Source organism: Anabas testudineus, chromosome 14, assembly GCF_900324465.2.
Source record: "Anabas testudineus chromosome 14, fAnaTes1.2, whole genome shotgun sequence".
NCBI classification, from domain to species: domain Eukaryota; kingdom Metazoa; phylum Chordata; class Actinopteri; order Anabantiformes; family Anabantidae; genus Anabas; species Anabas testudineus.
Window position 1 is genome coordinate 14,282,682 of NC_046623.1, and position 20,960 is coordinate 14,303,641.

General features: G+C 41.4%; 1 protein-coding gene across 1 annotated transcript in view; it reads left to right on the plus strand.

Annotated features, from left to right (window-relative positions):
- Positions 1 to 1,385: 1,385 nt before the first annotated feature.
- ubl3a (ubiquitin-like 3a) overlaps positions 1,386 to 20,960 on the plus strand; it is a 28,498-nt gene continuing 8,923 nt past the window's right edge. The window contains exon 1 of the mRNA XM_026372880.1: positions 1,386 to 1,979. Coding sequence (XP_026228665.1) covers positions 1,953 to 1,979 — 27 coding nt within the window. The 5' untranslated portion in view covers positions 1,386 to 1,952. The remainder of the gene's footprint in view (positions 1,980 to 20,960) is intronic.

Consider the following 20,960-nt stretch of genomic DNA (forward strand, 5'->3'; position numbering starts at 1 on the left):
CTGGGCGCTGATTGGCTAATGCACTGATTAAGTCATTACAGGAGGATGCACAGCCTCTGATCACTTCCTGGTCTTCATGAATGACTGAAAATATACCTGTCAGAAAAGTAAATATTAAACTTTAGTGTCTTCTCTTAATGCAGTAAGGTATACTTTCATTGTGTGTTAATTGAAACACAGACAACCATATGATTGTAATTCTTGTTAAGGTGTTGCAGCCTGTCAATATAATGAATCTCCCTATTTCCCACTGACTGTCCTTCTCTTTGTTTATCTGTTTTTATTGTAGTAAGGACCCCACGTCCCTTCCTGGTCGGTTCTCAGAAGGTGTTTGCAGTCATTCCTCTAGGAAACATCTCTCCCACTTGGCTCCCACTACTTGCAGCAGTCGCTCCGGTGCCGCCATGTTCTTGAAGTGGCTTCATCAAGCAGCAACTAGACGGACAATAAATCCGGAAACAAAGCGATTTCAACTTCAAAATAAAATGTGAATTGTGAATATGTGAATAATGTGAATTATGTTCTCAACCGCATCCATTTTGATTTTGTATTTAGTGTACATGAATATTGTCTAGCTGCCGGATAGCTTTGTCTAAATTTTTATATCATTTTTTTAGTTGAATATCATTATTTAATTAATTAAATGGCAATCTGCAAGGTAAAAAAGGGGCTGAGACAGGAACACAAAGTAGCATTAACTGAAAATATTCTTGTAAAGTACTACTACTTCAGAAACGCACTATCCTCTTGCAGTAATGGAGTGGTGCATGACTAATTTATCATATAATTTTTACATACAGTGTTTTTTCTGCATAATGTGCACTTTCACCTAAGGCATTTTAAGTGGATCTTAATATAGATGGAGTTTTACTTGTAATGTAACAGTATTTTTACTTTATTGTATTGCTACTAATAAGTAAAACATTTGAGTCTTTGTTCTATCATTGTATATGGGCATTTATATAATCAGAATTGATAATAGCGATGATGAAAGTAAAAAATGGGTGGAGAGAGCTAGATATAGTAAAAATAGAGTTCATTTAATAACCTCACAGGCTGTTGGGTAGATTGTAAATTCATACCCCCTAATTTGGATTAAGAAAATCTTATGATTAAACAGTTTTTTGTAAAATTAATCTGATTCTGAATAGTAACTACATAACATAAGAAGTTAGAAATGAACAGTAGAAATGTCTCAGATTTGTACTTAAGATGATAATTTTAATAAATACAGAGCTACTTAGCTACTTTCCACCACTATTAAATAATACAGCAGTGTGCAAGATCAGGAAACGAATAGCCCCGCTTTCTTATTCTGAAAAACCGGACCGGAAGTCCTACTTCCTCTTCCGTTCCCAGCTTACCGTTAGTGTCGAGGCAGGATGACAGCTGAGCGGATCGTCCAGGTTCGGCAGCGGAGTCGGAAACATTAACCACGATCATCACAAACTCCCCCCTTCTTCAAACAAGGACTTTATGTTTTTTTTTAACCGTGTGACGCCTGTTTACACCCAACAGTTCACCAGAGGACGGTAACCGATCCCCTTGCGGATATTTTGGTTTGTTCTTTTCCAGCGAGATCCGCGTCCGGATGTGCCAGCAGTGTTGGGTTTTCGCATGGCGTAGGCAGCTTCTCTAAAGCAGGATATTCTTGGTGTTTGGAGGGTCGGAGGAGACCCTCGGGTCAACAGCCTGATAACATTAACTGTACCTAAATCGACCGATTAGCAGTGGAACCGAAATGCTTGTGCAGTAGAGAGGAAGACGCGTCCCGACTACCTCAGCGGCACCGGGGGTGACTTGTGTTTTCATTTCCTGCTCCAAACCCCCGACAACGACGTGTTTTTCGCAGCCTGTGAGGGTTTCTACAGGGGGGAACCTAAAGAGGGAATATTTCCGTCGGTGTCTTGTGTGTGTGTGTGTGAGTGTGAGGACCGGGAAACAGCTCCGGGATGACGAGCAGCACCCCAGCGGACATGGTGAGACAAAACACCCCATTTCCACTTCCACTTGTTCCCGCAGACGCAGACCACAAAAAAGCGGATCAGGTCGCTTGTAGCGGTTCTGCTTCCTGGTTTCATTAGGTGGACTGAGAGCTGTGCAGGCCCAGTGTGTGGGGAACCTGACACTGAGTGTGTCCACTTTTCACTGGGTCCTCCACACTTTGCTTTATTATGAATGCACTTGCTTGTGTTCTGTAATCCAACACACTGACCCTCAGTATTTCATCTATAGCCTGTTCCAGATTCCTAAATGTAGGGACATGCAGCTTTTCTATTGTTTCTGTTCAAAACCCACCACTTTGACCCCACTTGCCTCTCAGATCTGTCACTAGTTTGACTTTTTGTGGCCCAGAAAGAGATTGGCGTCTAGGACGTGCTCCTTCTGTTGATTATGACTGATAATATTGCTGCTAAGCCCCTGTTGTGTTGATGTAGTCGTGCCTTAAGAAATAAAAAAGATAACCTACGACCTTTAATCTGTGCTCATTATCCAGTGACTTTACGAGCATGCCCCCACACCCTCTAAATATTCCCTTCACATGGCTTTTATTCTTCTTTTACACCAGCTTACTGACTGTGGGCTATATTATGAACTCCTATCGTAAAGATTTATGGCAGCCTCCCGTGGGTAGGCTATTCCACAAATTAAAAGGCGTATAAAATGCATTCTACCCAGTCATAGACATAATATGTCCCCTCTGTCTGGCAGTTTTATGTCTGTCATCTTTGCTGCTTGTGTGTGGTGGCTCTAAGAATACCTCCTGGTCCTGGTCTATGTATAGAGAGGATAAACCACGTAATGTGCCCCTCCATGTAGAGATCAGCTATCCCAGCTGTGCCTGTACTCTCGCCTGTCCGAGTTCAGCTGATCCCCTGAACAGCAGGTCTAATATGTTGGCAGGATGTTGGGAGTGTACTGTGAGGAAGTTAGAGGTGAGTCAGCTTCTATGGTCCCGTCAGAGCGAAAGCTTTCGAATGCAGCTCATTGTAAGGAATTTCCATGGATTATGGAGATAATCACAAGCCAGATCTTTCATTTTCTGCCCCGTTAATGACTTTTAGCTAAATCTTCATAGAACTCAACATCCGTATGATAGGATGAGGCTTCATAGGAACCTCAAGTGCAGTGTTAAGGGTCATTTTGTGGGTTGTGTTTCTATGCATATCGGAAAAATACCTGTATTTATATATCTGTATTTATATATCCGCAGCCAAACAAATCCCTTATGGGACCTTTCCGTCTTGTTTTCTATTCCGTCTGTTTCGCCTGTTTGTCTGATTCTACAGGCAGCTGCAAAATTCAAGCTTGATGAGGTAAACAAACACTGAGCACATAAAACTGAGTGATGCTGTGGCTGACAACAAATAATGGCGGACTGGCTTCGGCATCCTGAAGTCAATTAGACTATTTAAACGTGTGTGTTTTGTGAGACGGTAAACACAGCCTTGTTGAAAAATGAATTAACCGCTCAAAGTGTTGAAGTAAGAACCTGGGTTATTTTAATAACTTTGCTGATAAGCGTTTGGCCTCAGCTTTGCATCAGTATTAATTCATAGTCGTTGAATTATAAAGTAGAATTGATTTATTTATTTATTTTTTGGCTTTGTGTTGTTTTTGTCTTTAACTGCTGCAGTAAAATGAGTGACGTCATAGTCGATGAATGTTTCACAACATTGACAAAATATGTGAACATCCCTGAAGTCCTTCAGTTTAGGTTTGATTATTAATTACTGTAGTTTATTAATGTCACAGTCTTTCTTGTGTGGGAATATTTAACTACAGATGAAATTGGCACTGACGTTCAGTGATAAATAAAACAGCACCTTTGAGATCAAAGCTGTATTTATTTGATCAGATCCTATTAAACTCTAATGCATCAGTATCATAGCTGTAGATTTGGTCTCCCGAAGTTTCGTAAAGCGACTCACCGTATCCCTGTCAGCTGGTTTATAGCTCAGCCTGATCTGTTTTGTGAGAATTTCCCTGTGGGGGAAGTATCACATTATTATCGCATCATTTTCCACCAGTGTCAGTTAATTTCTCACCGAGTAAAATAATATTCTTTTGTTTCAAGTGGGTTTTATTCAGGACAGTCCTGCTATCTTCAGGCTCGTGTTATTAACATGCCATCAAACTAGCTCCTTGTGTTCCCCAAGGAAACTTAGGGAAATATCAGCTATCTGTATTTAACTCATCCCGTGTTGTTGAAATCAGCAGCAGATGCACAATCTCTTCTCATTTTTCCCCGTTTTCCCCCTCAACACTCTCTCAGCCTATGGAACGAGCAAGTGTATGGACACACACTTATAAAGGCTGTGCAGAGTAGGAGTAAGAGTAGGAGGAGAGGAGATTGCTGGTGCCAAACATTGTGGGTGAATGAATCTGAGAGAAAGAAAAGGAGAAGGAACAGTCATGCCTTTCGAGAATGGAGGATGGGATTTTTTTCACAAGGAGAAAAAGAGGTGGGGTGGAAGGATGGGGAGGGGGGCAAATTACTTTGCTTCAGGCATACCTCAGAAGTGCTGACAGGGTTGAAATGGTCCCCATAGAAACATTGGGACGCTTGGATCCGAGGTCAGGCTTGGGGGTGTGTGTGTGTGTGTGTGTGTGTGTGTGTGTGTGAGTGTGTAAAAGATTGTGTCGCTGCAGGTATATAACAGTATAAAGGTTTAGAGAGCACCTGAGGTTCAGATAAGCCCAACTGAATGAATAAACTCCAGACAAGATTTCCCAGAGAGTGAGTTTCAAACACGAACGCTTTCGATATGTCCCGGCGCAGCAGACAAGGCGAGGAGATCCAGCTAAGCACAATAACACATACAGAGGATGCCACTTTCTACTGTAGTAAGGGCTTCTTAGGAATAAGTAATGCTTATGTTTAATTCATGATATACTAGTGCTAGGTGAAAGGTGAGAAGGGCATAATAATACTTTTTCAAATCGTAGCTGGACGTCTAATAGATCTAACTAAATTGTTAATTGAAGTGTGTTTAATTCTTATTTTTAGCAGTTTAGTAATGATTGATAATATACAGACACATACACATTTGGTCCTGATGCACTATGAAGAATTAAACAGCGTTACCACATGTACACACTCACAAGCACTCAGTGGGAAGTATAAACACCCCATCATTTGTGTAGTAGTGAGTACGTGTTAACTTGAGTTGGAGGTGATGATCACAGCCCTGACTCAACCAGACCAGGAGGTACGACAGAACGTATTAACCCTTCAAGTGAAAGCGTTCATCTGTAATAATAGCAGTTTTGTCTTGATTGATATTTTTCATTTTGTACTACAAGTTATACTTTACTAAGGTAAATGTTTTTTACAAACCATGTATTAGCAAATGTTATAAACTGTGAGTATCTAACACCTGATCACCCAATTAATCTACAGATTATTAATTCCTATAATCAATCATTCTGTTTATAACTGTGTTTATAATGTGTTTATGTTTTACTGTAACACTGTTAGTTGGTAACCTTTGCTGAATTTATAGTTTATAGTTCATTCTTACATTGTTAAGAGTCCCTTGGGGCTCATAGAAACCCACACAAACACACACAAAGGAGTCAAAGGTTGAGGTCAGAGGTCAGTGGTGTGTTGGTCGTGGATGAAAGGACAATGGGTGGGGAATCCTAGCTGGTGAAAACAGCACTCTGTGTCCCTCTTCCCACCAGAGCTTAGCTCAGCATGTACGATAGAGAGAGAGGTCCGCAGGCGTTCTTCAGCCACAGGCAAGAGCTGCTGACAGGGACTTTGATTGACACGTTCAGAGGGAGAGAACACTACTGGGTCCTGACAGCACTGGTTGGATGAAGCATGTCTGTGAATATGTGTGGTACCGATGCCATGTACTGCGAGTCTGAGTCACAGATCAGGATTACATCACCCCCGCCCGGATGCAGGAGTTGATAAATCGACTATGACATTGTCACATGTAGACCTCGGAGCACCGCAGAAAGTTCTGACGGCGGTTCTGAAGGTGTAGGAACGTAGGAACAATGTGAATCAAACACTGAGAGTCAGACAGGTGCGATACATCTTTCTAGTGGTTCTACTGAAACCAGAACTGAAAACAAAGAACTGAGTCGTTGTGTGTTTGTTCTCAAAAGAAAGGTAAATACAGGTGCAGTGCTTCAGGATTGTGAGGCAGCTATTTATTCTTCCAGTTGCCTTCGTCAGTGGACTGTGTGTTCAGCCCTCTGTGATTGTGTTGAGGTAATTCTACTGTATTGATGCATGACTACAGCACCCACAGGAAATTGTGTTGAGGACCTCTCATTCATTGATCGCTTATGTAACTGTTTGTTGGTTTGCTCGGACGTCTGTGTGTGTGATCTTTTATTGCTGCATGTGTCTGTGCATGTGCATCCCGTGTGCTGTCCTTTATGAATAACGACTCCCTGTTGAACGGAACGACTTGTACATGAGGTCCAGAGTGTCAGTATTTGGACAGTTACACGTTCTTTGTTCTCTAGGCCTTGAGCTTCATGCCATTCATTCTGTGTGAAATAAAATAGCGCAGCAATGTGGGGAAAAGAAGCCCTTCTCCACTCTCTCTCACAGTTCTTTCAGTATTGATGTAAAGCTGCTCAAATTAAAGCGAGACTTGACATTTTAATGTAGTGTACAGATGAAATGGACTGAGGCACAGAGCCTGAAGGGCATAAAATATGAACTCATGGTCTGGACTATACAATGTCAACACTCCTGCGTTCCCCTTTTCCATTTCCCATGTCTGTTCCAGCTGACAAACAATTTATAATTTGCTCTAGCTTCATGTTTTCTATATTATAGCCATATAGTGCAGTCACTCAATATAATATAACCTCAGAACATGCGTAGTGCATTGACATGCAGGGTTGTGCTTGTTTCATAGTTGTAATATAACAACAGTAATAATAATGAAGCTACAATACTGTGCATGTCAACAGCTTAACCTGATTTATTTTGCTGTTCTGTGTGTGCTACAAAACTAACCGTGAACCAAGAGAACTTCAGTTCAAACTTACGTTAAGAGGGTTTCCTCAACTGTAATTCTCATGATCGTTTAGGCGAGATGAGAGAGATGTATTTTAAAATGCAAACGTCTACAACCACAGAGATGAAAAAACTTCCAAAGGAATCTAGTTATTACATTTCCTCAGTCATAGGGTTGAAAATAACACACTGTTTTTTTTTTTGTTTGTTTTTGCATTTCTGATTGGCCCAGCTGGAGGAATGAATAGTTGGGCGTCTGAGAAAAAGTGGCAATGTCTGCATGTGGATTAGTGGATAAGGAATTATTCTTCGGGAAACTCACTCTGTCTTTTCAGGATTCAGTGTTGGCAGGTGTGGCTTTGCTCTGGCGTAGGAATGTGTTGAACTACTTCACAGTTTTGGTCTAAAGTACTGATTCTGTAAAAGTAAGAAAAGTAATTGTATGTTCCTATTTTGCTGCTACCACACATTCACAGCACCAATTACCGATTCCTCGAGCACTTGCAAATTAGCAGGAGTCTCTAAAGTACATGCTGGACACTCAGCACCTCGGGACAGAAGTAAAGCGAGGAGGAGACTCTTCAGCTTTCATGCCAAGTGTTACAGAGTAAGAGCATGACACAAATGAGTGGGTGTGAGTAATTTGCAAACTCTCAGATGACGTTAACATAAAGTAATTCCTACCAGATTCTGCCTGCAGCTCCTATTGAGCAATGCGTCTGTGTATTTTGTATTTATGACTGCGCACACCAAACCAGCAAAAGCCCAACCTGTTCTTCCTGTTACGTGTGATGCGTTTGCTGTTTTTTCCAGTGGAGTAACACCCACTCCAGGTCACTTTGGCTCCAGATACCAGCACAAAGCTAAGCTGCACCTAAAGGCCGTTGTTTGCATGCAGTGTTGTTGTGCCTCTAGTCTTACCACTCAAACATCTGGCGTCTTGTGTCTGTCAAGAGTCGAGGTGGGGAAACAGCTGAAGACTAGCAAAGGTCAAACTGGCAAATCCCACAAGAGCCTACGTAGAAAAATGCAGGTAAAAACTTTGTAAAGCGACTTGAGAAACTGGAATCTTTCTCTGCAGACTGGCAGCATGGACTGAGCCAGACTGGCACTGGCTCAGTGATCTAGTTCCAACCAGTTGTCAAGATCCAAATTACATTCTCAATGGGCTGTCCAGCCAATACGTGTGTTTGCCAGCTTTTAGTTAGCAAGTTATTTTTTACAAATGGTATTTCTATCCTGATGTGATGCTGTCGAAAACCTGGATGGAAAGGATGCAAATTGTAAACAGTTTCCTTCATCGTTAGTCAGCAGCATTAACAATAGACAATAAGTGTTAGCGTCATATAGCTGAAGCTAAGGTTGACAGAAGAAAAGCAGAAAACCACTTTCTTCAGCAGCTCACATCTTTGAGACTCCCACAGTGAGCACAAAAGGCTGCTCTAATAATGAATAATCGGCAACATCCCTAGTGGAAATATAAATCTGATGTGTGTGGAGTTTTCCTTTGGGAAGTTTAAATGTGAATGTAGAATGTCATTTCTCCACATGTAATCAAAAGCTCCACATAACCAGACCCGACACCAACCACGTGACCTAGATGTCCTGACTGTAAATGACATGTAATAAGTGAAACAGCAGCTTCTTGCGTAAAAACAAAAAGACAATGAGTCACTACTTCCTGACACTGAAGAAATAAATTCATAGGATGCTGTGGGCTGGCTGAAATGAGAAGCTGCAAGGAGGAAGAGAAACTTTAAATGGTCACACAGAGGAAGATGAGCAGCCAGACAAAATGTCATTTTACTGCACTTTACCCATAAAAGTTCTCTTAGGGGGAAACCATGTGAAAAATTCTTAATCCCAGAGGCCACTGTGTGAAATGCCATATTAGCCTCATCAGATATTCTAGTCACAGAATCATTATTGCAGACAGCGAGTCCCTCACTTAGTGGCTTATGTTTCCTTTTAGATAATACATTTTCAGTGCAAATTCTGTATAATAATGTGCTCCATGGATGTGTTCAGTGCCTATGTGGTGTTGGTTTCAGTTGCACCACTCATTCATTGCATTGACAAACTCAGACTACATTCTGTTGTTTTCACTGTTATCAGCATTCAAGTGATGTAACAGGAGGGAAACTACAAGATATGCTGTTTTTCAGCTTTGCCACATGCGATTTAAATAGATGTAAAACAAAAACATAAGAGAAAAAAAAGACACAATTTCCTTGTACGACTCAATAAAAGGAGCCTTTCAGCTGCACTGAAATCAAATTCCAGCTGAGGGGACGTTTATATTATAGCTTTGTCGAGCCAGAACAGACTGTATGTGTGAGTGTGTGCTAGAGCTGTTAGCTATCAAGAATCAACTGTCGCTCCTTCTGATACATTTTTGGGACATGCTGCCATTTCTGAATCAGCGTTTAAATCTGTCCTGATATTTGAACGTTGTGTGCCATCACAGTCTGACAGACAGTACTTGCAGAGGGAGTTAGAGGGGCAGTGTGGAGTGTCTTTGGGTCTCAGACAGGTCAGACATGAGACACAGCAGTCATCCAAAGGTCAAGCCTCATCGACTGGATGTTCCAGCAGGATCAGCTGGCCTTTGTTTACATTTCAAACTGTAAATCATCCAACAGGCTTTTGTACTTGAACTCAACGTGGGTCTGGACACATTTTCACCATCTTTGTGGTGTAGTAGCTCACAGGGACTGCGACTAACAATTAATCGATTCATGCATTTGTTGTTTTTCTTCAATTGATTGATTATTTAGTCCTACAAAATGTCAAATTAAAGTGTTGAAGATGTATTGACATTTAGCAGGAAGGTTGCAGATTGTTACCATATAGGACCAACCTATAGGATAGTGTTTCTGTGTAAAGCAATGTTATAATATAAAAAAATAGTTTAAAGACAAATTCCAAATCGGATGACAGATCGGGGAAATCCACTTCCGGAGCCAGCAGCTCCTTGGCAACTCCTTAGCAAGTGTAGCAGGGCAGCGGTTGCTAGGTAACCACCTCAAAAGCTTGTGTGTCATATCTACTAAGCATCAACTAGAGCCTTAATCCTCAGCTGATAACCTGAGCCAGCTTCAATATGGAGGCCTTCAGGGGTCTGTCTCTGTTTAAACAATCTGAGGCAGCAGTAATTCTGCTCAGACACTACAAAAACCCACTGTGAGTGGTTTGTTGTGCACATGATCCTGATATAAATGTTGAACAGGATGTAACGCTACATGGATTTTGTATGTAGTAAGTGAATTGATGAGCTGTAACAGGGAATTTTGTTCATTGCTAAGAAGTTTTCAGGATATCAGAAGGAACAGGGAACAGGGAACAGGGAAATGGATGCTGAGGTCACAGAGGAGTTAAAGATAGAGCTCAACAGAGGGGGGAGGTGTGTGTGTGTGTGAATGGAGCATTGATGGAGCGTGGAGAGAGGGTATATTTGGCCTTCATGCTGTCTTGCACAAATTTGTCATTGCATGCATGTTGGATGCTATGGAACACTCTGACTATGAATATCTCTAATAATCCCAGCAGAGGGTGTGTGTGTGTGTGTGTGTGTGTGTGTGTGTGTGTGTGTGTGTGTGTGTGTGTGTGTGTGTGTGTGTGTGTGTGTGTGTTCTAATGTGACTGGGTAATGAAGTAGTAGTAGTAATGAAGCATTGGACCTTGGTCTGGAATGATTGAGGCCTTTTCATCTATTTTTTCCTCAGTTTCTTGTAATGAGGAAGCATTGGTTTGTGTTGAGGGAAGTTGCAGAACGTTGACTTACACGGACGACGTCGGACATTGACCTGTTATAGTTTAGTTTAGTCACACAGGTTTGTGAAGTGGCTTCTCTGAGCCATAGTTTGTTTGGCTAAATATACAGTTGAGATTGAAGCAGCGGCGTTCACGTGCTTCAGAATCAGTAATCTAGGCTAGTGGGTTTGAAAGCTCGGATGTTTGTGGGTGAACAAGGCTGGCACGTTCTAGCTAAGTTTAGCTGACTTCAGCCGACTTTAGCTTGGCACAGGATGGTCCAGTCAGCTTGTTTTTCAATCTGAAGGGTACAGTGTTGAATAAAGAAGGCTGCGTCTGTGAAGTCAAAGTGCTTCCTTTTTAACTTCATGAGAAGAAAAATCTATATTATAGTTCATGACTGTAAACATCTTAATTATGATCATAGCCACAGGCGGTACAAAGCCCCTAAACTGCACCCATTGGCTGATTATGTCAGCTGTCTTCGTATTGTTTTTTCTGTCAAGCCGTGGAACAATGTTTGCTAAAAGAGCTTGATTCAATTCACAGCCTGCTTCTCCTCCTCCTCGTCACTGCCCGGTTCCTTCTTGTAGCTTGTGTAACTCTTGTGTCTCCGCTGTCTCCCTTCTTTCTGTTGTGCACAATAGCAACATAACTGCGTGGCTCAGATCACTTACCTGACAACAATGGGAAAAAAACAACCACAATAGGTGCATGCCACAGTCTCACACAGTTTGTCTGTTACGATCATTTATTTTAAAGCTTTACTTACTAATAAATTGAGATAAAACTTCTTGGGTAGATGGTCTGGGTAGTTCAAAGTTCATTCTCTGTTGAAACAACTCCTAAATACTGAGAACATAGCTGTGTGTTGCTATACATCACTACATATCATTGAGGCAGGAGACTCCAGGTTAGCTTTAAAAACATTGTTATGTTTATTTTTGCACATTCCAACTTAAAAGTCAGATAAATTCCAATGGTTATACTAAAGCCTGCATCTACTCCTGTCACTACATGCTCCTCCATTCCTGAATAGAGCAACAGAATAGTGTGTGTATGGGAGTAATACCCCTGCTTGTTTCTTTTCAGTGCCATCTGGTTGCCGGCGGTCTCTGAGTGTGCCATCCCTTACCCCACTTACCCCCACCCACCCACACTCACATGTAGACACACATTTTCTCGCATCATGTGAGCTGTGACTGCAGAGCAGCGCTCTTTTCTGCAGGAGAAAAGAAAATGCAGCATTGTGGATGGAAGCGCTGTTTGTGAGCCTCCACCCTCCTCTCGCTAACGTTACATCAGTTTCTTCTTTAAATATGTGTACACAGACTTTGTGGAGCTCGAGTAGTGGGAGCAGAAGTATTTTACACAGGATCGTGACAGATGATAGAAATGATGTTACTGGTGTGTGAGACTGAGCTGCAGAGATGATTGAGAGACAAATTTATCACCACTTTCACTATTGAATAATCTGTTGATGATTGTTTTAATTAATTATTTAGCACTAGAAGCCAGAAAATAGTGATATCATCCCTCACATACTGTGAACACAAAACGACAACTCCTGCTTGCTAAGACTAAAGAATAAAAGTAGAATTAGAAACTAACCAGTGAGTGTTTTTGTGTAATGAGTGTCTGAAATGCAGAAATCAACAATCTGCGAGTTGACTTTGATTAATTAAGTAAATAAATCTGTAGAAATACTAAATGACCACATGATAAATGGCTTGTCTTTAAAAAGGACATCCTGAAAGGTTGCAAATCGAACTAATCCTGCCTGCAGAGCAGCAACTACACACCTCTGAGGAGACCACCTACTAAATGGGATGGGGATGGGTGTTTAGAGATGGAGGAAGAAAGAAGCAAAGAGGTCACCACAGAATATGTAGCTCTCTTGGGAAGGGGTGGGAGTGTGTGGTATCAGTGGGGATGCTTTACTTGACTCCAGGGCTTTCACATAGCAGGGGTCAGGAAAGCACAGAGGAGGGAGTCACATTGTTCAGACACTGTGATGGAAGCGAAGGAGAGAGGGAGGAGGAGTGGACAGACAGGCCCGTTGCAAAGCAAATGGCAGGACGAATGAGGCAAAGGACAGGAGGTCCTTTCATCAAAGCCATCGTCAGGGATCAGCAACCCTCTGTGTGGTCCCCTCACACCGGCAGCATGCCCACATGTGGCATGTTGGCCTTTGGGTTTGGGTGTTTGCTGGTAGCTGTTTTTTCCGAGTTCCTGAACAGACAGAAAATAGATGATGAGGTCCATTTTGGGAAACAGAGTCAGGAAAACAAAATATTTTCCAGTGCTAGTTCAAACTAGTAAAGGTTTATACAAATCTAAAACTCCAACTGTGTTTTTTTAGTTTTACTGTAAAGCAGTTAGGAAAGTTGAATTAAGGCCTTTTGTGGTATGTTTTGTCAGGACCTTAACCTTAGGGTACGGTCACTTTTTTAAATAGAGAGTATTGTGCAACAGCATGATTGACGCCCAAAGTGAAAATCATGAGGTTCCTCCAGGTATGTAGCTCTGCAACAAGCAGATCTTCACTCCTAAACATGTAGTCCATTTCTGGAGCTGGAACTGTGCAGAAAAAAAGGTTTTCAAACCAGCTGCTTTCACGTAGTTTGTATCTGGAGAGGCACAGTAATCTGTCCTTATCAGCTCCAGAGGTGCTCCCTCTGGCTATCTTTCTTTCACTGTTTAGCACCTCTATCTCATCTCCTGCCTGGTCTTTCACTGGGAGAGAGGGACAGACAGTCTAGACGCTGTCAGAGGGATAGAGACAGAGGAGAATCGATTGAAGCATACAAGAGCAATTTCACGTCTCGGGCCAAACAGCTTCAGAAAGCAGAGCCTCAGCAGCCCCTGCAGCAGGCATCTTGAGTGTGCATGCAAATATTTGTGCATTGATGCAAATGTGTGTGAATGTAAAACACCAAATAGTTAGTGGAAAGAACTTGGTGAACTCGAACTAAGTGGATTTCATTGCCTTGTTCACCTTCACGCTTCCGCCTCTTCCCGCCTCACTCTGACCTTCACCGTTCCCTCTTTGAATCCTCTGTGAGTCTCTCTGCGTTCTCTTTCCTCCCTTTGTCCCTCGGGCTTGTCTCAAGTGTCAGCGATTCCTCTGTTGTCCTACAGCAGCAGGCCGCGTCATCACCGTCATGGCGTCTACACAGCATCAGCACTTTGTTTGCGATGTGCGACACAGGACCCTGCACATCTTTTTCCTCTCTCTCTGTAGAGGTATTTACTGGGGTTTGTTTTCTCTCTAATGAGATGAGCACAGCAGAGCCTTCATTCTCTGAAGTCTAAACTGTACCAGATGTTTATAGACACTGAGAAGTGTCACGAGAAGAAACAAAAAACTGGGGAAAGTTTCAAGGGAAACAGCCATTGTTTCATGCTAAGCGACATTCCTTCTCTCTTTCCCACATGCATCCATCTTTCTTTCATTTCTGCAGTCACTTATAAAATGTTGTGACTCTTTGTGTGGATTTTGCAAAGATGTGGAAAATGTGAGACATTTTTCCTACAAACAAATGACCAGGAAGAGTTGAAGGTGCTGACACTGGTCTTAATCCGTCCTGACCGAAAGAGATTCGTGTCCCATGCTTCCAGTAACGTGTGTTGGGGGCGAATTTGTCATTTATCAGAGAAGCAAATGAATCATGGGAAATTAATTAGACTTTAGGCAGAGCATGGCAGTTGCATTCTTGAATAGCAAAGGCTGTATGTGTGTACATGTCTTGGTGAAAAGTGGCTGTTGTGGCTTCATATCTGTGGACAGTTTTGAGCCCACACAGGCCCACTGTACTATCCCACACCGCGTGTGATGTGTTTTAAATCTCACGGTGGACTGTCCTTTGGACCTGTGTTTGTAATTGTCCTAGCCTGTCGTCAGTCCTATTTCAGTTAGCGTGGACTGGGCGTGTTTGTATTTGTCTCAGTAATGTACAAAGGCTGGTAGTTACTCAGTAGCTGGAGATAAAGATCGGTAACTTGTCTTATCACTAACACACAGGTCTGATCTGTAATAAAGCAGCAAGAGGCAATCGGTTTTCACAGAAAAGCAAAAAACAGCCACGTATCTCGGCTCTGTCTAGAGTTAAAATTACACTTAGCAGCACTTCTAAAGCTTGTTAATTTCCCTGGTATATTCCATCATTATGTTAGGCTGAAGTAACTGGCTGCTCAACAGAGATAAGTGCTGTCAGTAATCTCGTCTCTCCTGACTAGAAAATGAATAAAGGTATCACCCAAACTGTCAAACAGTTTTTAAAAGCTGGTGCCACACCTGTGTATTCACATATCCTGCTCTCAGGTGTTTATTCGTGGTGTTTATTCCAGGAACCTTTCTCCACTTCTGCTCCTTTTGATTTCACATATTGCCTACAAACTGTAACCGGCTGACACATAGCTTGTACAGTAAAGCTCCCTTTTCTTCTGGTTTTACTTTGGGGAAAAATAAAGCTATGAGGCAAACAAGCAAAAAGCTTCTTGCTTTTGCGTAAATATTTATCCGGGCTTCAGCCGGCTAACTAATGCTGCAGCATGTAATATGGTCCATCATCTCTATAATGTTCCACAGTAATGGTGGATAAAGATCCCTTTGATCCTTCTGCTTCCAAATGGTATCCCATCAGTATGTGGGTTGCCAGTGGGCACGCTAGTTTACTTCAGTTTTGGCACGGTTCACGTTCGGCATGTTAATTCATTTGGCTCTTGGGTGTTGAACAGCCATTTTGAAGAAGCGAGACCTGAAGCCGAGGGGAAGGCAGGGGGCAGCCATGCGAGGTAGACCCACTTCAACCTCTCGTGACAGCTTTGATCACAGAGAGGAAGTGATTGGTAGCACGTCTGATCAAAGGAAGCCGCCAGGCAGCTGTGAGGAGTCAGTAACGGCGTGTGTGTTAGTTAAACAAGGTGAGTTTTCAGAGGCGACATTATGATGGAAGATGGACGAATTCTATGTCCAAAAGGTTACAATTTCTCAGTTTTTGTTGAAACTGTCAATAAGGGGATTATTCTACTGTATGTTTATTAATGAGGTCATAGTGGGTGGTGGAGTTGGCCTGGAGTGCGTTATATAAAGAGGTGTTTCTAATGCTTTGGCTGCTTTATTTACATAAATACAAAAAAAAAAAACTGAGGAATTATAACCTTGTAAAAGTAAAGTTCACGGAAAAGCTGATTTGGATTGCATTAGATTGTAGAGGTGTACAAAGGTGCCAGTTTTAAGACATTAAAGGGTCAGTTAAAAGATATTAAAATGCAAAAATCTTCCGTTCTGTGAAGAGTATTTATAGCATAAATTAGATACTTTTCATCTTTTCTTTTCTCTCGAGCTGTAAGTAGTGTGACTTACTTTGTGCAATTAATCTGCCACAGAATATTAGATGCTATTGTGAAGGAAAGAAATTTAACAACGCTCTTAGACCTGTAATGTACCCATTAGCTGCCTGTGCCACAGGATGTTAGAAGCTGCATCAGAAAGTGCATCTTAAGGTCTGTGGTATTGGCTTTTATGGTCTCTCTTACTGTAGGTACTCTAATGATTGATGGGCACAATCGAGTCCAACAGGAAGAGGGCCTGTGTTTGACACCCACTGAACAGGGTGCTCACCTTATACAGAAAGAGATGCAGATATGAAAACTCTACAGGACTTTGGTCTCAGGAAACATGTGGCTTCAAAAGATGTAAAGTTAATCATTCAAATAGTTGCTGTTTTATAGGCGTTAAACCTGAAATAACTTTTTTTTTTTGGCCATACTGTCACAGGAAACAAGTGTTTTCACAACACCAGCATCATCATTATAGTAGTGTGGTCATTTAGAGCTGGGTTTCTGTCCACCAGGTGAATCTAAGTCCTGTATGCCTTCCGCCTCAACCCTTGTTAAAGTAACACTTCTTTTAAGTAACGTTCATAATTCACGTATTGTCATAAATTACTGTATATCTATGAACGATCAACTCTAAGGCCATGGGATTCCTGTTAGTGACGTCCATTTTTTTTTTTTTTTTTTTTTTTTTTTGTTTTGTTTGTCTTTTAAGAAACAATGTACTATATGTCTCATTTTTAAGCACTAAACAACCAAGAATACACACTTGATAAAAGAAGAATGAGCAAATCTCAGGTGGTGAACGTCCCACTGGAACACTGTGTACAAGTCGTAAAATACAGTGTGTGATGTTAAGTCATTTAACTGCCTTTTTTTTGGATCAACAGACTTTTTGGCTGTGTATTGTGTGTAAATTTGAATTGCCTCTCATGTTTTGGACCAAGGAAAATCCGCTTTGGCTGAAAGTATTATTAGATTATCTTTGGTGCTGATGTTGACTGACAGAAACTTTAAACTTTAGATGAATGGACTTTGGCTGATTTAAAATATGAAATAAAAAGCACAGTACATATTTCTACCTGACAAAGCTCTTGTCTCGGAGAAAACTCTGCTCTTGGAAGTGTATTACTGATCAGTGAGATTGTAGCTGCACTAAGGCATGAGTCAAAAGTCTGTCGAGTCAACAGAGGACAGTAGACAATGGTTTTTATTTAGAACTACACTATCCATGTGCAGCACTTCATAAACTGAAGGAATCACATCATCTGCATAAAAGAGGAGTGTATTGTAGTGTAAATTTAAAACTGCACATAATCAACAGGGGTTTTTTCTCAAAAGTATGATGGTCTCCTCAACGGCATAAATATTGTAAGTGAACATGTCACACACACAAATCACACCTGTACGTGCCGTCATATTATTATTTTGTGCACAGATTAGATGAGCACTGTCTGAGTTGGCTTCCACGTCTTGTTCGTGCATAAAAACATGGCAAAACAGCACAGATGACTAACTGGCTCCCTGGTTACCACAAATGTGGGCATGGCAACCAGCATAGCATGATTGTAGGCATAATCAGCAGAGCTGGACTAAATCCTGACCATTCAGATTGCTTGGCTAGAGTGTAAAAGCGAATCAATACATCAATATATTCTAAGTTTAGAGAACACGACTTTTGTGGTGTTGTTGTGTTTACTGGTTATATATAATTACGTGGAATAAGTTTATATCACAGTTTAGATATATGTCAAATGATCTGTCTTCAACCTTTGTCCTCAGCTCTGTTCTTTTATTAACCAAATGATAGATAGTCTTTTGCAAGTGTGTGTGTGTGTTACAAGCTGTTGTTAAAGTAGGTCAAAACAAGCCATGACGTGATGTAAGTGCCCCATAATGATGATACAGTTAATAATAAACAAATTTGAACTGGGCCAAGGTCCTGCTGTTGGTTTCCAGACTGGAAATGCCAGTCTAGAAACGAGAAGACAAAGCTGCATCCCTGAGCAGATTCTACACACATGTGGTGTCTTAACATCCGAACGTTGCCTCAACTTTTAAAGTGGACATCCTGCTCCTTTATCATGTTGTTGTGGCTGTTAAATGGGGTTGTTGGTGTTGGCATATCACTCAGCACGAGTTAAAAACGCAGTAACTGAAGAGTTTGTTAACCACAAAAGCCTGGTTTTTGTCACTTTTGTTTTTTGTTTTTGACATGACAGCAGATAAAGGAAACGTGTGGGTATTGCATCCCCCACATGTTGCAAGAGCTTTGAAGTTTGGAAAGAAGAAACACAGAAAAACAGAAACACGGCTACATGTCGTGGTTGTCTTAGTATTAGCTTGTTATAAGTATTATTATTATAGTAGTAAGATCTTCTTCTGTCAAAGGTACTTTGTAACATCAATCAAACTTTCACTTCTTCTATTTCATCTATTACGATCTTGTCTTCGGCATATTCTATCACTCTGCTCTTCTCCCCGAACGAAAATAGTGAACTCTTACATTTATCTTCACCTAGTAATCTGTTAGGTCTTAAAAGAAAGTTAAAGAAAGCTCGCTTTGAGACAGGAAAGTAAAAAAAGCTAAAAAAAAAAAAAAAAAAAGTTTGATAGAGTGCTTAAAAAGTGGTGCCAGTAATGCACTACCCTCAACATACTCACAAAGACTCTGAGATTACAAATCCTTGCCTCAGGCTTTGTTTTTCAAATAACACTATTATCAGTCACTGTTATATAACCTCTCTCTCTCTCTCTCTCTCTCCCTCTGAGTATATGTACACAAAGGAAGAAACTTACAAAAACAAAAAAACTCTATTTATAATATTGTATTCAATGCGTCAAACTCAAATCGAGTCTATTTGACAAATCGGACGAGTTCATTTTCCTGTGCGTTTGCCCTTGTAACATCTGATGAAGTGAAGCTGCAGCTTTTCATACATGCATTCAAATTGTCATTCTATTATGTGCAGTGATCCTCTAAAACCCTTTACAGTGTGTTTTTAATTAAAGACAACAATGGCTCCTTGATAGAATGTGTATGCTAATAGAGGCTAATGACTGCAGTAACTTAGCATGCCTTTGCAAAATTACCAAGAGCTTGCAAACTGTTTAATGTACTCTGTTTTGACTAATTAAAAATAGAACGAGTGTCTTTCAGTTCAGGGTACTCTGTTTTATTTTGTCTTTGTCTTTTTAGGCAGAATGTGTTCACAGTTTGTCCAACAAGCTGCAACATCTCTTATTATGTCTCCTACTCATTCATTTAGACCTGACAGACAGCAGTGCCAGACAGAGAAGTGCTACAAGTTATTATCAATAAAATCAGCAACTGATGATTCATGTGGGATTCGAATTCTGCTGTGTAGCTACATTCTCAAGTTTACAGTCGAATTTTCTCCACATTTAATGGGCAAGTTAAAGCAAGTCGACTGCTGGATCCAGCTGACTTATTTTAGACAGACCGCGGTTGGGCTAATCACCCACCTCCTGTCTTAAATCCATTCATACAGTTTGGAATCCAGACAACGACGACTGCGCAGTCTTACATGGAAAGCTGCTCTAATATATTCCCACAGGAATGCTTCCCACTCTATAATGTGTTGACTTCTGCAGGGGTCTAAAGAGCAGCAATACTCTTTAATGCACTTAGAAACACAACCACACATAAACACACACACACACACACACACACACACACACTATTGCCTTGAGAAAGAGTTGAGAGCAGTACTCTGGCAGGAATAATTATAGACGGCGTTGAATTTCCTGCACTCCACCGTGTGCAAACAGTGTTTAGCTAAGAGGGTTTGCTTACTTCACATGTTTACACCATGGCACTAGTTGGCGGCAGGGTCACATTATTGTAGTGTGTCTGAATGTCTGGGCGGCAGTGGAGGCTTGACAAGCAGCGAGCTGTGTCACCAGTTTCATGCACAAGCAGCCTGTTTTTATTATGTTGTTATATTCAGAAGTAGCTGCTGCACAAGGATGTCTCAGCATTCGGATATGAGAACTAGCGCTTGCTTTCATATCCTCACTCTGGGGAAGTGTAACACTCGCTGTGTTACCTCTTTTATGCGTTCACCCCCACACTTAGAAAACTGGTGAAGCCTTCATTGTGAGCTCGAAGCAGTTGTAGACAAGTAGATGCAGTGTGGATGCCTCCAGTTATGTATATGTATGTATAGTTTATGCATGAATGCATGAAACACTGGCCCCCACATACCTGGAGCTGTTACAATTGTTACGGAGAATGTGTTGTAATTGAATATAAATCCCAGAGCTGGCTGTGAAACAACATTAGCATCCTCTTTGCAGAAGAGCATCTAGGGAGAAGGCACAGCGACCCTCAGGGAGAGAGGAGGGGGGAGGAAAAGCAGCAAGAGACACCTTGATTCAGTTAGGAAAACGAGGGAATAAGCAGCAAATTATTGGAGAAATGGTGCTGTGGTGTTGTCTCTCAACTCGCCTGAAGGAATGAACCTCATTCTTTGAGAAGGCACTTATTGTTTTGATGATGACGGAGAGTCTGGTTTCCTTTAGGTGTTTAGGCTTTATTCTATGCTACGCTTTAGAGCTGGCATCTGCCAAGGCCGTCAAACGGTTCAGGAAGCCTCGTATAGAAGTATCTGCATTTATCATCGCACATTCCTCTATTCAGGTTTCTCCCTTGATTTGTCAGTTTTCTCTGTGAAGAAAATAGAGAGAGTGAAAATGACCTGGGAGAGCACAGAAAGCAAAGAAGGATAGAAAGGAAGCAGATACACAGATTGAAAGTTGTGCAGGTTGAAAAGAGGAGAAAGGCTGAGTTTACCTTGTTTAATTGAAGCTAGCTCTGCGCCTCTTGTTATTCTGACCTTGTACATTCCTCCAC